General features: G+C 36.4%; 1 protein-coding gene across 1 annotated transcript in view; it reads right to left on the bottom strand.

The window, feature by feature from the left end:
- The window catches only part of LOC116811471 (anosmin-1), a 106,387-nt gene that overhangs the window by 15,841 nt on the left and 71,120 nt on the right, over window positions 1-19,426 (bottom strand). The window contains 2 exon segments of the mRNA XM_058434444.1: window positions 7,812-7,956; window positions 17,260-17,404. Of these exon segments, the coding sequence (XP_058290427.1) occupies window positions 7,812-7,956; window positions 17,260-17,404 (290 nt within the window).

Genomic DNA, 19,426 nt, shown 5'->3' with positions numbered 1-19,426 from the left:
AAAAATATTCAGCTACTTGTCAAGGAGTTTGAAACCACTTTAGATGGGTCTAGTGAGTTTCATACAGAGGAGATAATTTCTCATTTTACAAAGTCAAAAAAATCCAGAAAATCCAGCCAAAGTGTCCTTTCCCATGACAGAAACTGTGCTGATATTCACATTCCGTACAGGGCTCCTATGCTAGTAATACTGAGTCCATTTCAAAGGCCTCCTTTCCTACATGTGTGATAATTATGAATAAGAACATGTTTTATGAATGTCTGGGGAAATCTTGGTTTGGGATTCTGTAGATCATGTGGTGAGTACATAAAAGGTTTCTGTAAGGAGGAAAAATGTGGAATAAGTTTGAAACACTCACTTTCCTCTTCCTTATTCTTTGGACTTCCCAAAGCTATCTATCACTCCCTTCTATCGTGTTCAACATCATGAGCTCTGCTACAATTTATATGTTCATTTGGCTTTCAGATTTAAAATAACAAGTGAAGTGGGAATGGATAAAATTTAAGAAAAAGGACTTTTTGGAAAAATACAAAACTCTAATTAGAGCATGAGCTGTTCTCAACTCCTAATAGTAAGTGAGTGTGTGATCCAATGGAAATCAACTAACATTTGCAGATCCCCTGACAGTATAGTCAGTGGATTGACCATAGCTCCAGTCAAATCCACAATACTATCACAGAGCTACCTCCTGAGCTACAAGTATGTGTTTCTGACTGCCTATGACATTTTCTGGCAATCATGCAGTTATCTCAAATTCGACACACCAAAACCAAATTCTTCATATCATGGAGATATATCCCAGGAAACATATCATAATTCTACTGCTCACAATCTTTGTTAGTCAAAGTACTGTTACTCGTTCAAGCTAGAAGTCAGTCAAGCTAAATGGATCCATTTAGATCTATTTCTCTTTTTCTTTTCAGCCAGGTCTCAATATCCAAGTGGCCATACATCCTGGCTTTCCTGGGAGAGTTACAGTCTATGTCTGTTGATGGGGAATAATGTTTACAAATGCCTCCGTTTATTCTCAAATAAATCCCAGTTCAGACAATAAATTATGTGGTCACTTGTGTAATACTCTTACATAACTCACCAACCTTTCTCCTCCTACTGCTGTCTTTAATTCATGATCTGATTATTTCTTGTCTTGGCTACTGAAATTAACTGACATACTCTCTCTGAACTTTTCCAATCCATTCTCCTTGCACACTTGTTTTGCTAACATCTCCAAGTCCTACTCAGAACTTCCCCTGCTACTTCACATCCCTCTCCTCCATGTAGAACAAAATCCAAGCTTCCTGGCATAACTTATAAGCTTCTCCATCACTCGACATTGATCTGTCTCTCCAGCTTCACACAGTCACTTCCTCACCAATACTTGACATTCCCGATCTTTCTCCCAGCTGCACCTCTTCATTTTCTGGGCCAGAAGTGTTCATCTTCCCTGGCCAAAAGAAGTAATCCAGCTTTTAAAATGTACCTTAAACTTTACCTCCTCTGTGAAAATTACTCTGCACACATCAAAATCTCTCTGCTCTCAACTACTTCAGCTGTTTATCCAGAGTGCTATGAAGAATAATGTCTTATTATGTGGCAACTGCCTATCTGCCTAAGCCTCAGAACTGCAGATTCCTTAAAGGTAGGAAATGTCTCTTATCCATTATTGTATTTCCATCAAGTGGCACACAGCCTGGCATAAAGTCGGTAATTTGTGTCCATTTGCAAAAGAAGACAAAAAGTAAATGGAAATGCACTCATTGATATCTAAGTTAATTCAAAGGTGGTTTTTTGTTTGTTTGTTTTTGTTTTGTTTTGTTTGACAGAGTCTCACTCTGTCACCCAGGCTGGAGTTAGTGGCGTTATCTCGGCTCACTGCAACCTCTGCCTCCCAGGTTCCAGCAATTCTCCTGCCTCAGCCTCCCAAGTAGCTGGGACTACAGGTGCACACCCCTATGCCTGGCTAATTTTTATATTTTTATTAGAGACGGGGTTTCACCATATTGGCCAGACTGGTCTCGAACTCCTAACCTTGTGATCCGCCCATCTTGGCCCCCTAAAGTGCTGGGATTACAGGCGTGAGCCACCGTGCCTGGCCAATTCAAAGTTTTAAAACTTCACATTTTCAAATGAAAGTCGAACTTACCATTTTTGGATGTATTAACATACTTATCTAAAGACTCTTATTACTGTTTGCAATGTATACTATATATCTAAAGGATTAACTTAAAAGAACAACCAGACTTTTCTTCCCTTTCTGTTTCTTTCTATATTTCCTTTGTCACTTTAATTGAAAAGGAAAAGATTCTGCCACCAGCTGTCAGACACATGATTTGTGTAGGAAAATTAAGTTCTATTTGTTTTTACACCCTATTATTTTGGTAAAGGGCTTAGCGTACTCAGTAGAGTCATAAGTATTCTGTCTAGACATTTTTACACAATGTTCCTTTTATATTCCAAACTCTTTGGGAGGATCTTCCTAAAGAAGGTAAAAGCAAAATGCCAGATTCCACATTCTTGCCATCCTTTTGAAGGGAATCTATACCAAGTGTTTTCAAGAGCTTCCTGTCACTTCAAAGAAAGTTTTCGCATGAATATGTAGAGAGGGCGTGAGTTGAAACGGCAAGAAGAAGATGCATGGTGTACAAAAAAATCTACAGAACAAATCCTGACATGTCACTAAAGATGTAGAATGAATCTCTGTCTCTTGAGTAAGCAGTCGCACTGTAACCACAATAGTTTTGACTGGAGGCTACAGTGTCAACTGTTGAAGGCTGCTGAACAGAACACTCTCTTTTAGAAATATATTTGACATCAGTTATATGTTTGGAATCAAGGTTTTGCCCAGACACAGAGAGTGTTCTCTGGCCAGAATGGATATGTACTTATTAGATGATGGCTTAATGTTGGTCTGCAGTAGGCAGCATTCCCAGAGGTTAACAGAACGCAGAGGCTGGAAATGGGTATGAAGAAAACAGTTTGAACACTGACTGACTGCGAGGCATTTCCATTCAGGAAACAAGTCATTACTGACAAATAGAGGCTAGTTTACGCCCATCACAGGAGCTCATCACTCCCAGCTTCTACTTTGTGGCCCAGGGTCCAAGTCACTAAACATCAATCAAGTCAGCATCACTTTTGGAACCCAAATCAAGGTCACTCCTTGACTTTGGATCTGTCTCTTTATCGTCAAGTCTACAATTTCATACATCGTAAATTGGGTAATACTATGGACTCTAATATTGATTAATAAATATTGACACAATTCTCTGCTTATGGTTTTTTTAAAGATTTTGGTATTTGAGAAAACCACTGATATTCTTCACATTTATTTCTAACTTGAGTTATTCAAAGTAATGTGTGTGTATATATGCGTATATGTGTGTATATGTGTACGTATCTATGCCAACAACCATGTTTTCTATTTGTCATGCACTGAAATAATTATTGTATGGGAATATTGGTCATATTACTGCTTGCTGATATAGTGCAGTGAAGGTGAACCCCGTTTCTTCTGCCAAATTTAATAAGATGCTTAAGTTTTGTGGCACTTGTATTGCAAATTGGACAATTAAATCATGTCTTAAAGCACTGCTCTTTGTTGTTCACAAAGGAGAAAACATTGAGAGTCAGTCCTAAAGCAACACCAAGCCTTACAAGGCTGGGCTCAGAGGCTCTGTACCTCTGTCCTGACATCCTGTCTTCTCTCTGCACTACAAGCAGTGCCGTAAGAATCCTCACACTGAAACACCTAAGGTGTCTCCTTTGTGTCAGGCACTGGTCCAACCAATCTGGATGTGTAATCTCATTTATTCCTCACAACAGACCTAGGAGGTGATCTATAACGTTTCCTCTAGTTCATCATGTTAATAGAACAAAGAAGAAAAATGTATGATCATTTCACTAGATGAAGTAAGACTATTTGATAAAAACCAGTATCCATTAACAACAAAAACTTTGCAAGTAAGAAGAGTAGGGGATAGTATTAATCTGACCAGGGATGTCTTCAAAAACCTTACACTTACACATCATGCCTAATATCATCGCTTTTAGTCACCATTGTACTGAAAGTCTTTGCCGGTATTAAGGCAAGGGAAAACTTAAGATGTCAAAGATCTGGAAATGAAAATATAAAATTCTTATTATTTACAGACTAGGTGGTGGTTTTTGTAGAAAAAATGCAAATGCATCATCAGAGAAAATGTTGTAATTAACAAGATACTAAAACAATATTGCTGGATTCACAGTCAATATATAATATAAAATATATTTACAATATACCAACAACAAAAATCAGAAAGTAAAAGTGAAGAAAAAGTATGTCCTCCACAATAGGATAAAAATAAATAAACACAAATAACTTGGAATAATCATATTATAGAGTGTCATACTCTCTATCCAATATATTATATAACATTATTGAGAGAAAAATGTTAAAAGTAACACACTATGTTTGTAGATTGGAAGATATTTTTAATACCCGAATTCTTCATGGATGAATTGAAATCTCAATAAATATCTCAGGAGGCTTTTGTGAATATTGAAAAATCAATTCAAATGTATATAAAAATGCAAAGGGGCAAGAATAGTTGAGACAATTTGGAAAAGAAGTAAAAACTGTAGTACTATCATTAGAAATATTTATAAATCTACAGTAGTTATGTTAGTAAAATATTGTCATGACACTTTAAAAATAGTCGAAATGACTCTATAGAAAGTTCAAAAATTAACTCGCACATATATGCATTAATTAGGGCAAATGACGCATAGTAGAGCTTTGGGGAAAATAATCATTTTTAAAATATACAATGAGATAATTGGAGAAGATAAGAAAAAAAAAAAAAGAACATTGACCCTTTACAACAAAAATCAACTCTGGATAACAGAGCCTAAGAATAAAACATGATACGATTTGACTGTGTCCCCACCCAAATCTCATCTTGAGTTGTAGTTCTCATAATCCCCATGTGTCATGGAAGAACTGATGGGAGGTAATTGAATTATGGGGACAAGGTTTTTCCATGTTGTTCTGGTGATAGTGAGTAAGTCTCATGAGATCTGATGCTTTTATAAAGCACAGATCTCCTGCATATGCTCTTTTGCCTACCACCATGTAAGGTGTGCCTTTGCTCCTCCTTTGCTTTCTGCCATGATTGTGAGGTCTCCCCAACCATATTGAACTGTGAGTCCATTAAACTTCTTTTTCTTTATAAATTACCCAGTCTCGGGTATTTCTTAATTGCAGTATGAAAATGGACTGACACAAAAGGTGAAACAGTAGACAAGAAGACAAGAAAGGAAAATATCTTTGTGACCTTTGTATGAAAAAGGATTTCCTAATGAGAACACAGAGAACACTAAACCTAAAGGAAACAAAATGACAAATTGCTCCAAAATTAAGAACTACTAAGAAAGTTAAAAATTCAAGAGAGGATCAGAGTGGAAGAAAATATTTATTAAACCAACAAATGATTCATATATACAATATAAAAAGCACTTTTGCAGGACGTGGTAGCTAAATAGTTGAAAGAGTCCTTCAAATAAGAGAAATCCAATTGCCAGTAAACTTACAAAAAGGTGCTCAACTCCTTGGAGATCAGAAAAATGTGGGTTCAAATAACAATGAGGTATCACTACACACATACCAGAATGGGTACACTTACAAAGATGGAAAATACCATGTGGCAGAGAGGATGTGGAGCACCTGGAACCATCATACCCTACTGGTGAGAATGTAAACATGTAAACTGGTACAACCATCCTGGAAAACTATTAATGTTTTCTAAAGCTTGTCATACCCTACAATCTAAGAATCCCACCTCTATGGAAGAATATGCATCAAACAACATGTGGTCATAGGCATTCACAGCAGTACTATTCTTTTTTTTTTTTTTTTTTTTTTGGAGACAGATTCTTGCTCTGTCACCCAGGCTGGAGTGCAGTGGCATGATCTTGGCTCACTGAAAGCTCCGCCTCCTGGGTTCACACCATTCTCCTGCCTCAGCCTCCCGAGTGGCTGGGACTAGAGGCGCCTGCCACCACACCCGGCTAGTTTTTTGTATTTTTTTTTTTTTTTGTATTTTTGTAGAGACGGGGTTTCACTGTGTTAGCCAGGATGGTCTCGATCTCCTGACCTCGTGATCCATCTGTCTTGGCCTCCCAAAGTGCTGAGATTAAGGCATGGGCCACCACGCACAGCCAGCAGTACTATTCTTAATAGCTCCACCTGGGAACAAGTAAATCCACAGCTGTAAAGATACACAGATTGAGGTATATTAGGGACATCCAGGCAGCACTGTAAAATAATGAATTATCGCTTCATGCAACAAAATGCACTAATTTCTCATAAAATTCTCATGGAAAGAAGCCAAATACAAGTATAAATTGTGTGATTCCATTCTGATAAATTTTAAATATAGGCAAAAGAAATCTTGACTTTTAAAAGTCACAGTGGTAATGGTTACTGTTTACTTTTTTACTTTTTCGATAACACACTTTTACATTTTCATTACATTAGATGTTTAAAATTTTAATATTATTAACAAAACATGTTATATTTTGTTAATATGAATATATTTATACATAATTTTAATCAATCAATACAAATCAAATAATTTTCTTATTTAATATTGATTATAAAATTATTAATTATAACATGGACATAATATTAACATAATCTCAACGCAATAAATATTGAATAAACTAATTTTAATTAACATAGGAATAAAATATGTTAATATTAATAATATTATTATTTTAGTTGCAGAATGGATTTCAGTTGCTTGAAAGAGACTTCTGGAATAGGAACCACTCTACCACTAATACCACTTACGGCACATGGCCCATCAATAACTTGAGTAAAAGAGAATTTCAGAACAAGGAGAATTTGAAAACCTAACTCTTAAAACAATCTATTCTGCCTATGTTTTTAAAAGCCATAAAGGTGAAAAATAAAAAAATGTATGTTCAATAAATTCTAAAAGTACTACCTCAATAATAGAAAAATAAATATTCTAAGACTAAAAGAAACAAAAGGAATTCATGCTAAAGATAAATGTTCAAACAAATAAAATCTATCCTAAAGATAAATACATTGAAACCTTAATTAGAAAATAGAAATTCTACAGGAACTAAAATGTTTTATTGTACTGGAATAATGACATGTTATGATATTAAGATATATCTATACAAAGTAGCATTTATAAAATATTATGAAAAATGCATGACAATATAGCAATTCAAATAATATTACACAGGAATATGAGTGTATGATTTACACACACACACACACACACACACACACACACAGTGAAAGACAGGTGCATAGAAAATTTCTGAAAGGAAACCTACTACAATGTTGTTTCAGGAATTGACATTTAGCTAATAGGTGAGTTTCTTCTCCTATTTTCTAAATTATTTGTATTATGGATCTGTTATAAAAAAATAAGAAATAACTTATAAGCAACTCAAAATAATGCAAAAATAATTTTGCAACTTAAAATAATGAAGATTTTGAGTGTTTTGGATATAAAATCAGCCAATCAGACCTCTGGGAAAGAAATGAAGACAGGCTAATATCCCTGAAATGAAAACATTTAAGTAACTGACTGTTGTGGATTTCAAAATATGAGAATTGTCAACAAATTCAGACTTAAATAGATCATGACATTTAAAAAAATGGTGTCTCCGTGTTTTGTTCAATGACTGTTTGCCTTAGTATCAGTACTATGGCTTGATATTTATTTCTTCAGAGTCTCTACGTTACTGTGCTGTTTAAAGCAAGTAAGAAATAAGTAAACGATGCTTATGTATCTTCTGTCTTCTTCCAATAGACTTTAACTTGCATTTGGCCATCCTGATAGAAGGGAGCTCTGATTTCCAGAAGGCAAGTGGGTCATTGTCTTTGAAAAGGAGGCTGTGTTTGAATTTCACCTTTTCTAGTTTTTGCAAGCTGTTCTTCTACAACAAAGTACAACATTCTAAGTTACTTGTTGAAAATAATTATATAACCTGATATTAGTCCCAGTGTACTTCATTTTGTCCTGTTATTTATTCATATTCAGGGTCTTTTTTCTTTAAAGTAAAAGGTAATGTAACTGCTTATTCTTTCATGTTCAAGTTAATGAACCTCCGCTTCGAAATCCACAGGAATACTGAAAGTATATTACATGTAATCCCCAGAATTTAAATTGCTAAGTAATATGCATTCACCAGGCTTGAAAGATGCTCTGACATAAATCATAAGTATAAATAGTATTTCTCATTATAGACATTTTTATAGTTATGAGGAAAATAAAATAATATTACAATACCATGTCATGAAAACAGTACATAGGTTTTCATGGAAAATCTATATGCAATATGGAAATATGAGCATCATACATCAACACTTGGTACAGGGCTCTAAACAGAAATATGATTCAATTTTGTCAAATAATAAAGAGCAAATTGCATCTACTCAGCTGACAATGCCCACTTCAGCTTCAGCACTCAGCAACCAATCTGTGTGCTGTTCAGATTAGTGACAAGACATCCAAATTCTGACAGACATCAAAGTGAAACTTTAAAATATCCAGCAAATGAAATGAAATGCAATGGCAACAGTATATCAAGTTGAGCAATGGAGTGTAAGAATCCATTCTTTCATTCATTATATCGTTCTGTCAGCAATTCTGAGCACTTCTCAAGAGCTAGGCATTGAGCTAGGAGTTGCAGAGATAAGGATTTTGTACCTGAGAGGCTCTCAAAATACCACCAGACAAATCTGCTCTAATGATGGTGTGCCAGCAGTGAGCTTGACCAAAGGCACCTGCCCAGTGGAACAGCATTAGTCTGGCCAGTCAATTTCTGTTCTTAGAAAAAGTGGCCACAAGTTTTCTGAGGAATTAAGTGATGGCAGTATAACTGCTGCCATATGACATGGTATTTTGTGAAGACACCAGGAAAGATGAGGTGAGGGATGTTCACATGTTCGTTATTGGTTGCTTTTTAAAAACATAAAATTGTTTTTCCCTATTGTCCATTTAAAAATGTATTCAACACATTTGTTGCAATGCTAGGACAACATAAAATTGAACAAGAAGGATTCGAAGCCCTGTGTATCTCATATCCACTGGAAGAAAGAAACATGCTACTACAAATCAAATATCATTAAATATTTCTTTGAATCAGACATTTCAGTCCATGCTTTCATTCTAACTATAGGACATACACAGAGTATTGTTGTGTAGGGTTATGATATGACTCTAGTTTTCGTTTGCTTTTTATTATTCTGTTTTAATTTAGCTGTATCTTTCTCTTTAGTGCCATTCCTAATTCCCGAAATCTGCTGGTTTTCTTTGTATCTATACTTCTGATTGCTTTAGCTTAGAATACACCACCACTGTTTGTTTCTTTCAACCTACTCTGCCCTTGTAAACTTCTCAGAAGCTCTCCTTGGTGAACCTGTTCCAAAGTAAATCAAAACACACCACTATTTTGTGCTCCTGTATTTTTTCAGTTTTAAGTATTCTTTTTTTGTTTAATTTGTTCCTCATACTCAACCCAGAAGTCCTCCACAAAATGAAGCTCACCCTACCCTTCCTTGGATGGCCACTGCCTAGCTCAGAAAACACATACATGGTAGCTGCCTAATATGTATTGGATGAAATGAAATGAATAAATCTATGAATTGATGGCTCTTTATACCAAATATATTACCAAATGCTCATTTTCCTGGGGGCTATTTGGGGTGTTTTATTTATGCCGACACAGTTGTCCTTTGACATGAGCTTCAAGCATGTTGCAGGAAGGGCAATAAACCTCACTTTTTTTTTTTTTTTAAACAGAGTCTCACTACGTTGGTGGCTCCCGTGATCCTCCTGCCTGAATGCCCTAAATTGTTAGGAGTCTAGGCACATGCCACTACATCTGACTTTTGACTCCAGGTGTGTTCCTCAGGGGCTTGGTTGGGGTGGTGAATAGTGAACACTGATTTATATTCATAGAGCCATTCTATAAAATTAAGCAGTGGTCAGTAAACTTTTCCTAAATGGCCAGATAGTAAATATTTTGGTTCTGTGGATCATACAGTACATGTTTTTGGTTTTGCAGAAGCACCTCTCTCCCAACTACTCCATTACTGTTCTGCTGCCAAAACAGCCAGAGATTATATGTAAACAATATGTAAACAAATGTGACCTTGTGCCAATAAAATGTCACAGATTATTAAAATATTATTTTCAAAACTAGGTGGGGCCTGGATTTTGCCTGTGGGCCATACTTTCCAAACCCCTGAGGAAGAGGAATTAGCATACACTAAAGATGACAAAATCAGCACTCAAAAATACTAAGAATTGTGTCCAGTTTCACATAATTTAAAGAGTGAAGGTTAGATTTAATCCCAGGGCCGTCCGATGCCAAAGTTCTGTTTCCATCACCATGTACTGAGTCTTACAAATTACCCATTTATATGGTTTAATAATTAGAACGTGAAAAAATTCCCTAGTCCCAAATCTCTCCCTCACCTACTCCCTAAATTTAGAGGTTGCATACATAGAAATTCTGCCCTTTGATGCAAGACTTCTCTGCTTTCTGAATTCCAAATAGCCCTCTGAGAGATAAAAGGGTAAGCTGTATTGATTTTATGCCTATAAACAATGTGTTATTGAAACTCTTCTAATAAAAGCAGTGAGGTTTGCATTCTTGGGCAGGTGAGAGGAAGACAGAAAGATGAGATGAAGAGAACACGCCCAACCTGGGGTAAGACAAGATCAGTCAAGGAAAGCTGTGGACCCCAGAAGATAATCTACATCAACTCAATTTTTCCTGACACTGGCATGCCCAATGAATTGTCTATCCAACGGATCAGATGAAAGGAAAATAAAAACGCACATTTGTTAGATTCGCATTTATGCTGTTTTAGCTTAAAGGGGTCAAATCAATGTGTGGATAACTGAGAATCATTTACTAAGTTGCTACTTTTTGAGAGCCAGTGTAACCGATAACCTAGGAAGGTTAGAACCCAGGAAAAGAGATAAGAACCAGCCATAGAAAACGTATAGTTATCCTAGCCAAAGTCTATCACTTTCTCGACACCACCATGGAGTTAAGGAATCCTCTTAGTTATACCCAAAGTCTTCATGATATAACTAAGAATCTAAGTTTTCTTTTTCTTTTCTTTTAAGGGTTAGGGTCTCTCTCTGTCTTCCAGGCTGGGTGCAATGGCACCATCATGGCTCATTGCAGCCTTGAACTCCTGGGCTCAAGTTATTTTCCTGCCTCAGCCTTCCAAGTAGCTGGGTCTACAGGCATGTACCAACAAGCCCAGCTATTTTTTTTTTTTTCTAGAGACAGGGTCTCACTATGTTACCCAGACTCACCTCCGACTCCTGGCTTCAAGCAATCCTCCCATCTTTGCCTCCCAAATTGCTGAGATCACAGGCATGAGCCACTGTGCCCAGCCAGGATCAGCATTTATGTTCCTAATGATCTTTGATATTGAGAATTCACCAGCAGATAACTAAGATAGATATTAAATTTAGATGGATACTAAGTTTACATACTATGTTTAACCTCACTGTATATCTCGTCTTCCTACTTGCTTTATATCCTAGGGATACTTTAATCTTTAATTGTAGATGTAAAAACATATTTCTATATATCTCAAGATTATACCATCATTGCTTTACTAAAATGATTCAAGAGGAGAAATCCACCAACAATTAGTGTTGCTGACACATGCAAGGGAAAAAACAGAAAAACTACAATGTAAGGGGTATGACCCTGACTTTATAAGAATGTCTCCTCTGCTTTCAGTAATAGGCAAAAATGGAATAACATCATAGCTACTATATTCTGAAAAAGTTATAACATCTGACTTACACTCTTTGATAGTCATAGAAATTAAGAAAATCAAATATGTATACTATTTTTCAAACATCCAAATTTTGATTAATTTTATAGATAATCAAGAGATTCAGAGTATTTTCTCTCCCATCCATGCTTGTTTTGGAGAGCCAGAAAAAAATTCCAGTACCATGAGGCAACTATAAGATACTTGGAACCCGTCAAACTTGGAAATATTCCTCCTGCCTCCAGAAAAACAAGATAGCTTTCCATTAAAGATAGTGTTATATCGTACTTCCTTCAAGGGACTCTTTCATAGAACTGCATTAACATTCAGCCTTTTCTTGCAAATAATGTTTATCATTAAAACATCTAGTAACCTGCAGACCTGGAAAAATATAAGTCAGAAAGCAGTTTATATACTGACATTTACTAGTCTTCTTCCTATAAAATGTAATTTCCCTTGCTTATATTACAATGTTGTAATTATTCTTTACTTCTAGTTGCTTCATGATGAAATATATAATGTTCTTATAAAAGTAATAGACGTGTTTATGAGATTATATATCAACATTGGGATATAAAATCCTGTCACACATTCAACTGTATCCTACATAATCTGTTGTAAAGTCAGTCTCTTCTGTGGAATCACCTGAGATGTAAACAATATGTGTTACTATAGGTACTTTGCACTATGGCTTCTTTTTTAAAAAACTTCTATTACTTTTTTGTTTCTATGTAAAAGGAATTAGTCCTAAAATAAAGTGGTCTTTGATAGGTTAGCTATCATATCTCTTAATTGGTCAGGTAAGGTATTGCCTAGTTTTAAAAGATAATTAGCAAAGGACCTTAGCACAGAGAATCAGCCAGTCAAACAGATTTCTTTCATTTAACTGCCTATTTCATTCATATCACTGCCATAATTCTAGTGTCTCCTCACCTGGCTTAAAATCTCCCACTGGCAAAAAGAAGTCCTCTGGAATAGTCAACCAAGTGAAAACGCAAACTCTGGGAGGACACAGTTAACATGTGCAAATGGCTTACAAAGGATGGTCAATCTTGGTTGTTGCAAAATGAGAACACAATCCATTTCTTTCTCTCTTCTCCTTTAGCATTTATGACCTTAGCAGATGAAATCTTAAGAAAGCTGTAGTGTTAGAGTGTGGCATAGAGTGGGTGGAATGGAAAGACAGTTGCATTCAGCTGAGTTACAATAAATTTACTGAGCTCTTACTATGTTCCTGGAAGATTCAAGAAAGCTGTGGGTCTTGAAAAAATTCGCAGGACCTAGAAACAAACTGAAGTGAATAGAAAGTGGTAAAAGGAAGTCTCCCAAGTTTCTAGTCAGTAGCAACCTCAATGGAGACAAGAGATGCATGGGAACAATAGGCTTTGTAAGTGGAGAGAGTGAGTTCAGGTTGGCGTATGTTGAGGCTGAGATGCCTGTGTGACATTCAGATACAGTGACTGGCTATAGATATCCAGTATTAGTGGAGAAATCAAGGCTGGAACTGAGTCATTGGGAAGGGATGGTGAGTAGGTAGTAATTAAATTGTCAGAGCAGACAGTGTAGAATCCTGGAGAGCTCCAATGTCCAGAGCTGGATGGAGGCAGGAGACCCTACAAGGAAACTGAGAAGAGGTACAAGAAAAATAAAACATCTGGGAGTCAAATATACAAAGGTCAGGATGGGGAAAGCGTAATTAAACGAAGACAAACTCAACAGGAAGGGTCAATACAATTAGAATGGAAAACATCCACCAGACTTAGAAATTAGTAGGGGCAGATTTGGTGCAAAGTGACATTGAAAAATAGATTGCACAAACTTGAGAAAAAAATATAGGAAGGGGAAAGGTAAGATAGTAGCTAGAATTAAACCAGCATCAAGGAAATGTTTGCTTTAGAACTGGAAGCTGAGCAGATCAAGCCAGTGGAGAAGAATAGGTTGAGGTTGTAAGCAAATGAGGAAATAACTAATTAACTTGGTTTCAAAAATATTTTTGTTGCCATGTTTATATGCCAGGGATTATGATGGATGTCATGACCACATATATAGATAATTCATGGTCTCTGACATAGATGAGATTTGACTTCAGTGGATGCAGGTATCTAAGCTGGGAAAGAATGGGTCTAGAAACTACATGGTGAAGTCCACCACATGCAGAAGGAAGGATGCCTCCACCTTAGAATACAGAAGACAGGAGAAGATAAACATGGACATGAGAATAGATATGTTTCTATTTATGGGGAACTGCATGGCTTACTGAGAGGAAGGGATTTAGGGTGGACTGTGCACTCCATGTAATAGATATGTTTATATTTATGGGGAACTGCATGGCTTACTGATAGGAAGGGATTCAGACTAGACTGTGCAATCTATGTGCAGTGTGGCTTAAAGGAAAGAAAAAGGTTTATAATCATACTTGACAGGGTAGAAGAAGGAGCTAATTAAAGAATATCTCCCCAAGTTAACAGGGTGGTGTGGGGATGCCCCAGGAAGAGTGAAAAAACTATGAATATGATACAGAGATCCAGAGTTCCATAGAAGTTTTGACTGTGAGCTGGACCATGACCAGGCTCTAGACAATGTAACCTCAACAAGGACAAGTTGAGGTTGGACTTCTTTTCTCCTTGCTCTTGGTTCTGAGAATAAGCAGATATGAAGTTATGGGAATTTGCAATCCCCTACCAGTTTCTAATGGGGAAAGAATGTTGTTTATTGGAAGAACCAGGAGGCTAAAAAGCATACAATAGTTGAAATCCCCACCACCAGTAGAAAAAGACAGTGCTTGCATGAAGCTGGAATTTAAATAAATTCACTAAGAGGGGATTGAGAAGGAATATGGAATAATGTAGTGAAGGATCAAGTTTTGGGGAAAGTGAGAAGTGAAGATAACTGGGTAACGCCTTGAAAATGTCATTCCAAAAAGAGAGAGGTCTATCATCAGATTGATATTTTCTAAAAATTACTTTGCTCTCTAAAGAATGGATATTTAAGAAAGAACAGAAACATAAAAACTAATTAGGAGACTTTTAATTTACAGGAGAGGACAATAGACTGAACAAGGGAAATGACTGGACAGCTCCTGCACAGAACTTAAAATTAGAGAAAAGGGGACTTCTTGAAGAATTGGGTTTCTGGAGAGAAACAACTCAGAGAATAATGAAGAATGACTTCTGAATGTTCAGCTTGAGCAAAAGGGTGAATCTTGGTGCCATTTATTGACATAGGAAAGCCAAGGGGAGGAACAGGTATGGGTGAAAATCCAGAGCTCATGCATGAACATTTTATTTGAAATATCTGCCATCAAAGTGGAGATGTTGAGTGGGTGCCTGAAGGTAGGTCTCTGAAGCTGAAAGAGTGGTCAGGGTGAGAGGGCAGGGAGTCATCAGACAGTGGTTAAGTCTCTGAAATTCAGAGATGAATGACAGCTGAAGAGGAGAGATTGGCTACCCGTCCACCTTCATTCTTTCCTCGTGCTGAGTTCTCTGCCCATGCAATGTGCTCCTCTAACTCTCTACACTCATCCATGCTGCTGCATTGTGTGGAATGTTGTCTATTCCTTGTGAGCCCACAGGTTGCTCACTCTTCAGGACTTCATGAAGGATGATGTGACACTCACTCTCCACCTTCTTGTTGTTCATTTCTGCTTCCACTGTTTCCTGTAGTTCTGTCTGTATGCAACACACAGATCTTTGTTATTATTTTACATATTTATCTCTCAAATTCAAAATCGGGCACTTTTAAGGTGGGGCCAAAACATATCATAGTGCTGGGAATAATGTATATATTTCTATACGTGTGTGTGTACATTTGTATAGGTATTTGAGTGTTCAGGTGTATTTGTAGACATGTATATGTATGCACATGTGTACATATATAATACACCTATATTTATAGAAAATTATGGAACATATATGCTATACTATATATATATATAGTCTATATAGTGTATTAGAGCATACAGTGTGTACATATGTGTAATATAGTAGTATTCCTAGCATTAGACACACGATGTCATTATTCACAGATCCACAATTTCAATGGGATGAGCAGATGGATGACTGGATTAAAAATGAATGTTACTAAACACACAAATATTTTCATGAGAACTTTTAGGTAAAAGCTATATTGTACCAAGACTCACATAAAAATTGACCATTTCAAATCCATTTAATCTCCAAAGAGACTATTTCTCAAACAGATAGAAATCTTTGGTTCTGGACCGTTTTTGGAAGTGTTATTTCCAATAAACCTGCCTATTCGGATACTACACTTTTCCAGTGGTGGAAGGTAATTATAAGCAAACCCTGTGCCTCATGCTGCAGGGCCATCACTGCCTTTCCTAAATTCAGACAAATGTTTAACACATTCTCTTCCCCTTCTGAATGAAGCCCACTACTCTGATCAAAGGCAACTACAATGACAGGGTCCTGCAGCCTAAAAATAATCAACATCAAAGGAGCCCCTGAGACAAATGCCTCCTCCCTCCTACTCTCATTTAATTTGTCCCGGTTCCCCAAAACGTTTTCAGGAGCCTCTACATGGCAGTTCTAACCAGTATCCACATCAAGCCAAAAACATCAAGAAACTTATTCTCTGACTTAGGTATGAGTGTTATATAAGATTCTTCTCTTGTTTTGCTTAGTTCCCAGCAAGCATACTAACATATTAGGTATGAAAAAAAGAAACAAGGAAAAGCAATATGGGAGTGATTTAGTAACTTCACTCAATGGAATATCAGATAACATTTCAAGCACAATTTGACCAGTGTAATATTAAGAAAAACAGGCATGCCACATGTTTTGTGCCCCCCTCTCCATACTTATATATACACACACACACCATTCCCAGTACTATGATGTATTCTAGTCTCTGGCTTGAAAGTACCCAATTTTAATTTGAGAGGTAAATATGTAAAATAATTGCACAAAGATATGTGTATTGTGTACATAACTACAGAAACAGTGGAAGCAGAAATAACATCAATTTATAACACTTTAACTGTACACATTCTCCTTAAAAACAAGTATGTATATGTACAAGTCCTGTAAATATAAAAATAGTCAGTTTGTTAGAATAAGACATCATAAGTTTTCTTAAATTTCCATTACAATAGCAAAACTGCACCTACAATAGAAAAAAAAACATAAGAAATAATTCAAAAGTCAAACTGTTTTGTATGTCGTAGTTTAAATGCTATAGTCACATGCATGTGCGTAAGCAGATTTGCCATGTAATTATTCCAAATCAAAAACTCACTCTCCCTCCATTATGTCCTGATATAATATTGTGCCTGTTAGGTCGCGATCAGCTCAAACAACATAACACAGTCACTTACTATTGTTGCTCTCTAAAGAATGGATATTTAAGAAAGAACAGAAACATAAATACTAATTAGGAGACTATTTTAATTTACAGGAAAGAGAGGGCAATATTGTTGGCTGCATGTGAGGATGTGAAGTGAAGGGACACCTTTGCACTCTTCAGCTGTGTCTGTCCCCAGTATGTTATGGCCTGCAATTCCACAATGTAGTCACAGTCTGTCTGAAGTTTCTCCAGGATCACAGAATTTTGAAACTAGAAATTAAGAGAATATACCTAAACTGTATTACGAACATTCCACATCTCTCATCTTCATTGCAAAATCTCATGTGTCATTATGAAGCATACCAATTTCTGATTTATCTTTTACTAACTTTTCTTTATGTTTGGAATGTGAAAATCCAATTTTACTGCTGATCAAAATAACCTCAGGCCAGGTGTGGTGGCTCACTACTGCAATCCCAGCATTTTGGGAGGCTGTGGCAGGAGGATCACTTGAGCCCAGGAATTTGAGACCAGCCTGGGCAACATAGCAAGATGCTGTTTCTACAAAAACAAATTAGCTGGGCACACTTAGCTGGGCATGGTGGTATGCATCTGTAGTTTCAGCTACTTAGGAGGCTGAGGTAAGAAGACTGTTTAAGAACAAGCAGGTTGAGGCTGCAGCGAGCTGTGATTGCACTACCGTACTCCAGCTTGGACAACAGAGTGAGATCCTTTCTCAAAAAATAGAATAAGATAAAAAATAAAAATAAACTTCATGGAATGGCCAAATGTATTTTGAAAATAATGTTTTGAAAGCAACTATTCCATCCTCTGAGATAGTATTGAAATTAATCATTTTGAGCCCTCTCCTCTCTGAAAGATCACTTCTCAGAGAAAACAGAGCTGTTTAGAATAAAGTAACAGAGGTTTATGTTGCCACATACCTGGAAAAATTATGAATTGGCATTAATTGTAATTCTTTGATATCTGTTTTGGATTTACTAAGAGCAAATTTCCACCAAAAGTTATAACAAAAAAAAAATCAACCTGAAAAAATCCTTCAAAATTTTCTTTCATAATGTATTGGGCAGGGGCCTGGAGGGTGGGACCTATCAGCATTTCATAATGTCACTTTTTGTTCTAGATTCCTAAGTCATTTCCCCAATTTCGGCTCTTTCAGCTCATGAGATAAATGTGCATTACCATTGTCACTTGTAGCAAAATCCTTCAATATGAAAGATGGAACTGTCATAAAATTTTGTAAAAATAAAGTGAAAATGGTATAATGGTTAAATATCAATGATATGGACTTTTTGAGACATGTTTTATAGTTCTAAAGGGAATAGATATTGAAATATTCAGTGCAAGAAATAGTCTTGCTACCTTTTCACTTATAAACATTTATTTATCTATGGAATTCAACTTTACATGTGATGGGAAAAGGTGTTTATGTAAACTTTATAACAACAACATAAAGGAATGTATAATAAAAGGAATCCAAATAACGATTTTTATGCAGTAAGCATTCCAAATGATACAAGATGTTTGCTATCATAAGAGTCTCATTGAATAAAATGGTTCAATGAGAATTTTATTTCTTGGCATCTGACGAATAAACCACTCTAGATCCCCTTAATCAATGAGAAGAACACATTGTGAGACATGCCCTTCCTACAGTGTTTACTGCCCAGTGATTAGATTACAGGTGGAAACACCTCCTCGAAACAGAAAAGCCCAAACAGTTGCTGTTCTGTTTATAAGGATCTCTCTTTCAAAAATAAAAAGAAAGAAAAAAACCTAAAAGTAAAAAAGTAAAGCACATTTTGTGTTATATCATTTTCTATGACCAGAGAGGTAAGATGGGGATCATTTAAACTGTTCCTTTGATTTTCAAAATTGTGACTGCCATTTAGACAGGAGTAGGTCAATGGTCTTGTGTCCAGAATTGGTGGGTTCTTGATCTCACTGACTGTTGGTGGGACTGTAAACTAGTTCAACCATTGTGGAAGTCAGTGTGGTGATTCCTCAGGGATCTAGAACTAGAAATACCATTTGACCCAGCCATCCCATTACTGGGTATATACCCAAAGGACTATAAATCATGCTGCTATAAAGACACATGCACACGTATGTTTATTGCGGCACTATTCACAATAGCAAAGACTTGGAACCAACCCAAATGTCCAACAACGATAGACTGGATTAAGAAAATGTGGCACATATACACCATGGAATACTATGCAGCCATAAAAAATGATGAGTTCGTGTCCTTTGTAGGGACATGGGTGAAAC

Source organism: Hylobates moloch, unplaced genomic scaffold (genome assembly GCF_009828535.3).
Source record: "Hylobates moloch isolate HMO894 unplaced genomic scaffold, HMol_V3 SCAFFOLD_25, whole genome shotgun sequence".
In the NCBI taxonomy this organism is placed as follows: Eukaryota; Metazoa; Chordata; class Mammalia; order Primates; family Hylobatidae; genus Hylobates; species Hylobates moloch.
The sequence above is the reverse complement of the archived record's forward strand: the minus strand, read 5'-3'. Positions and strand labels throughout refer to the sequence as shown.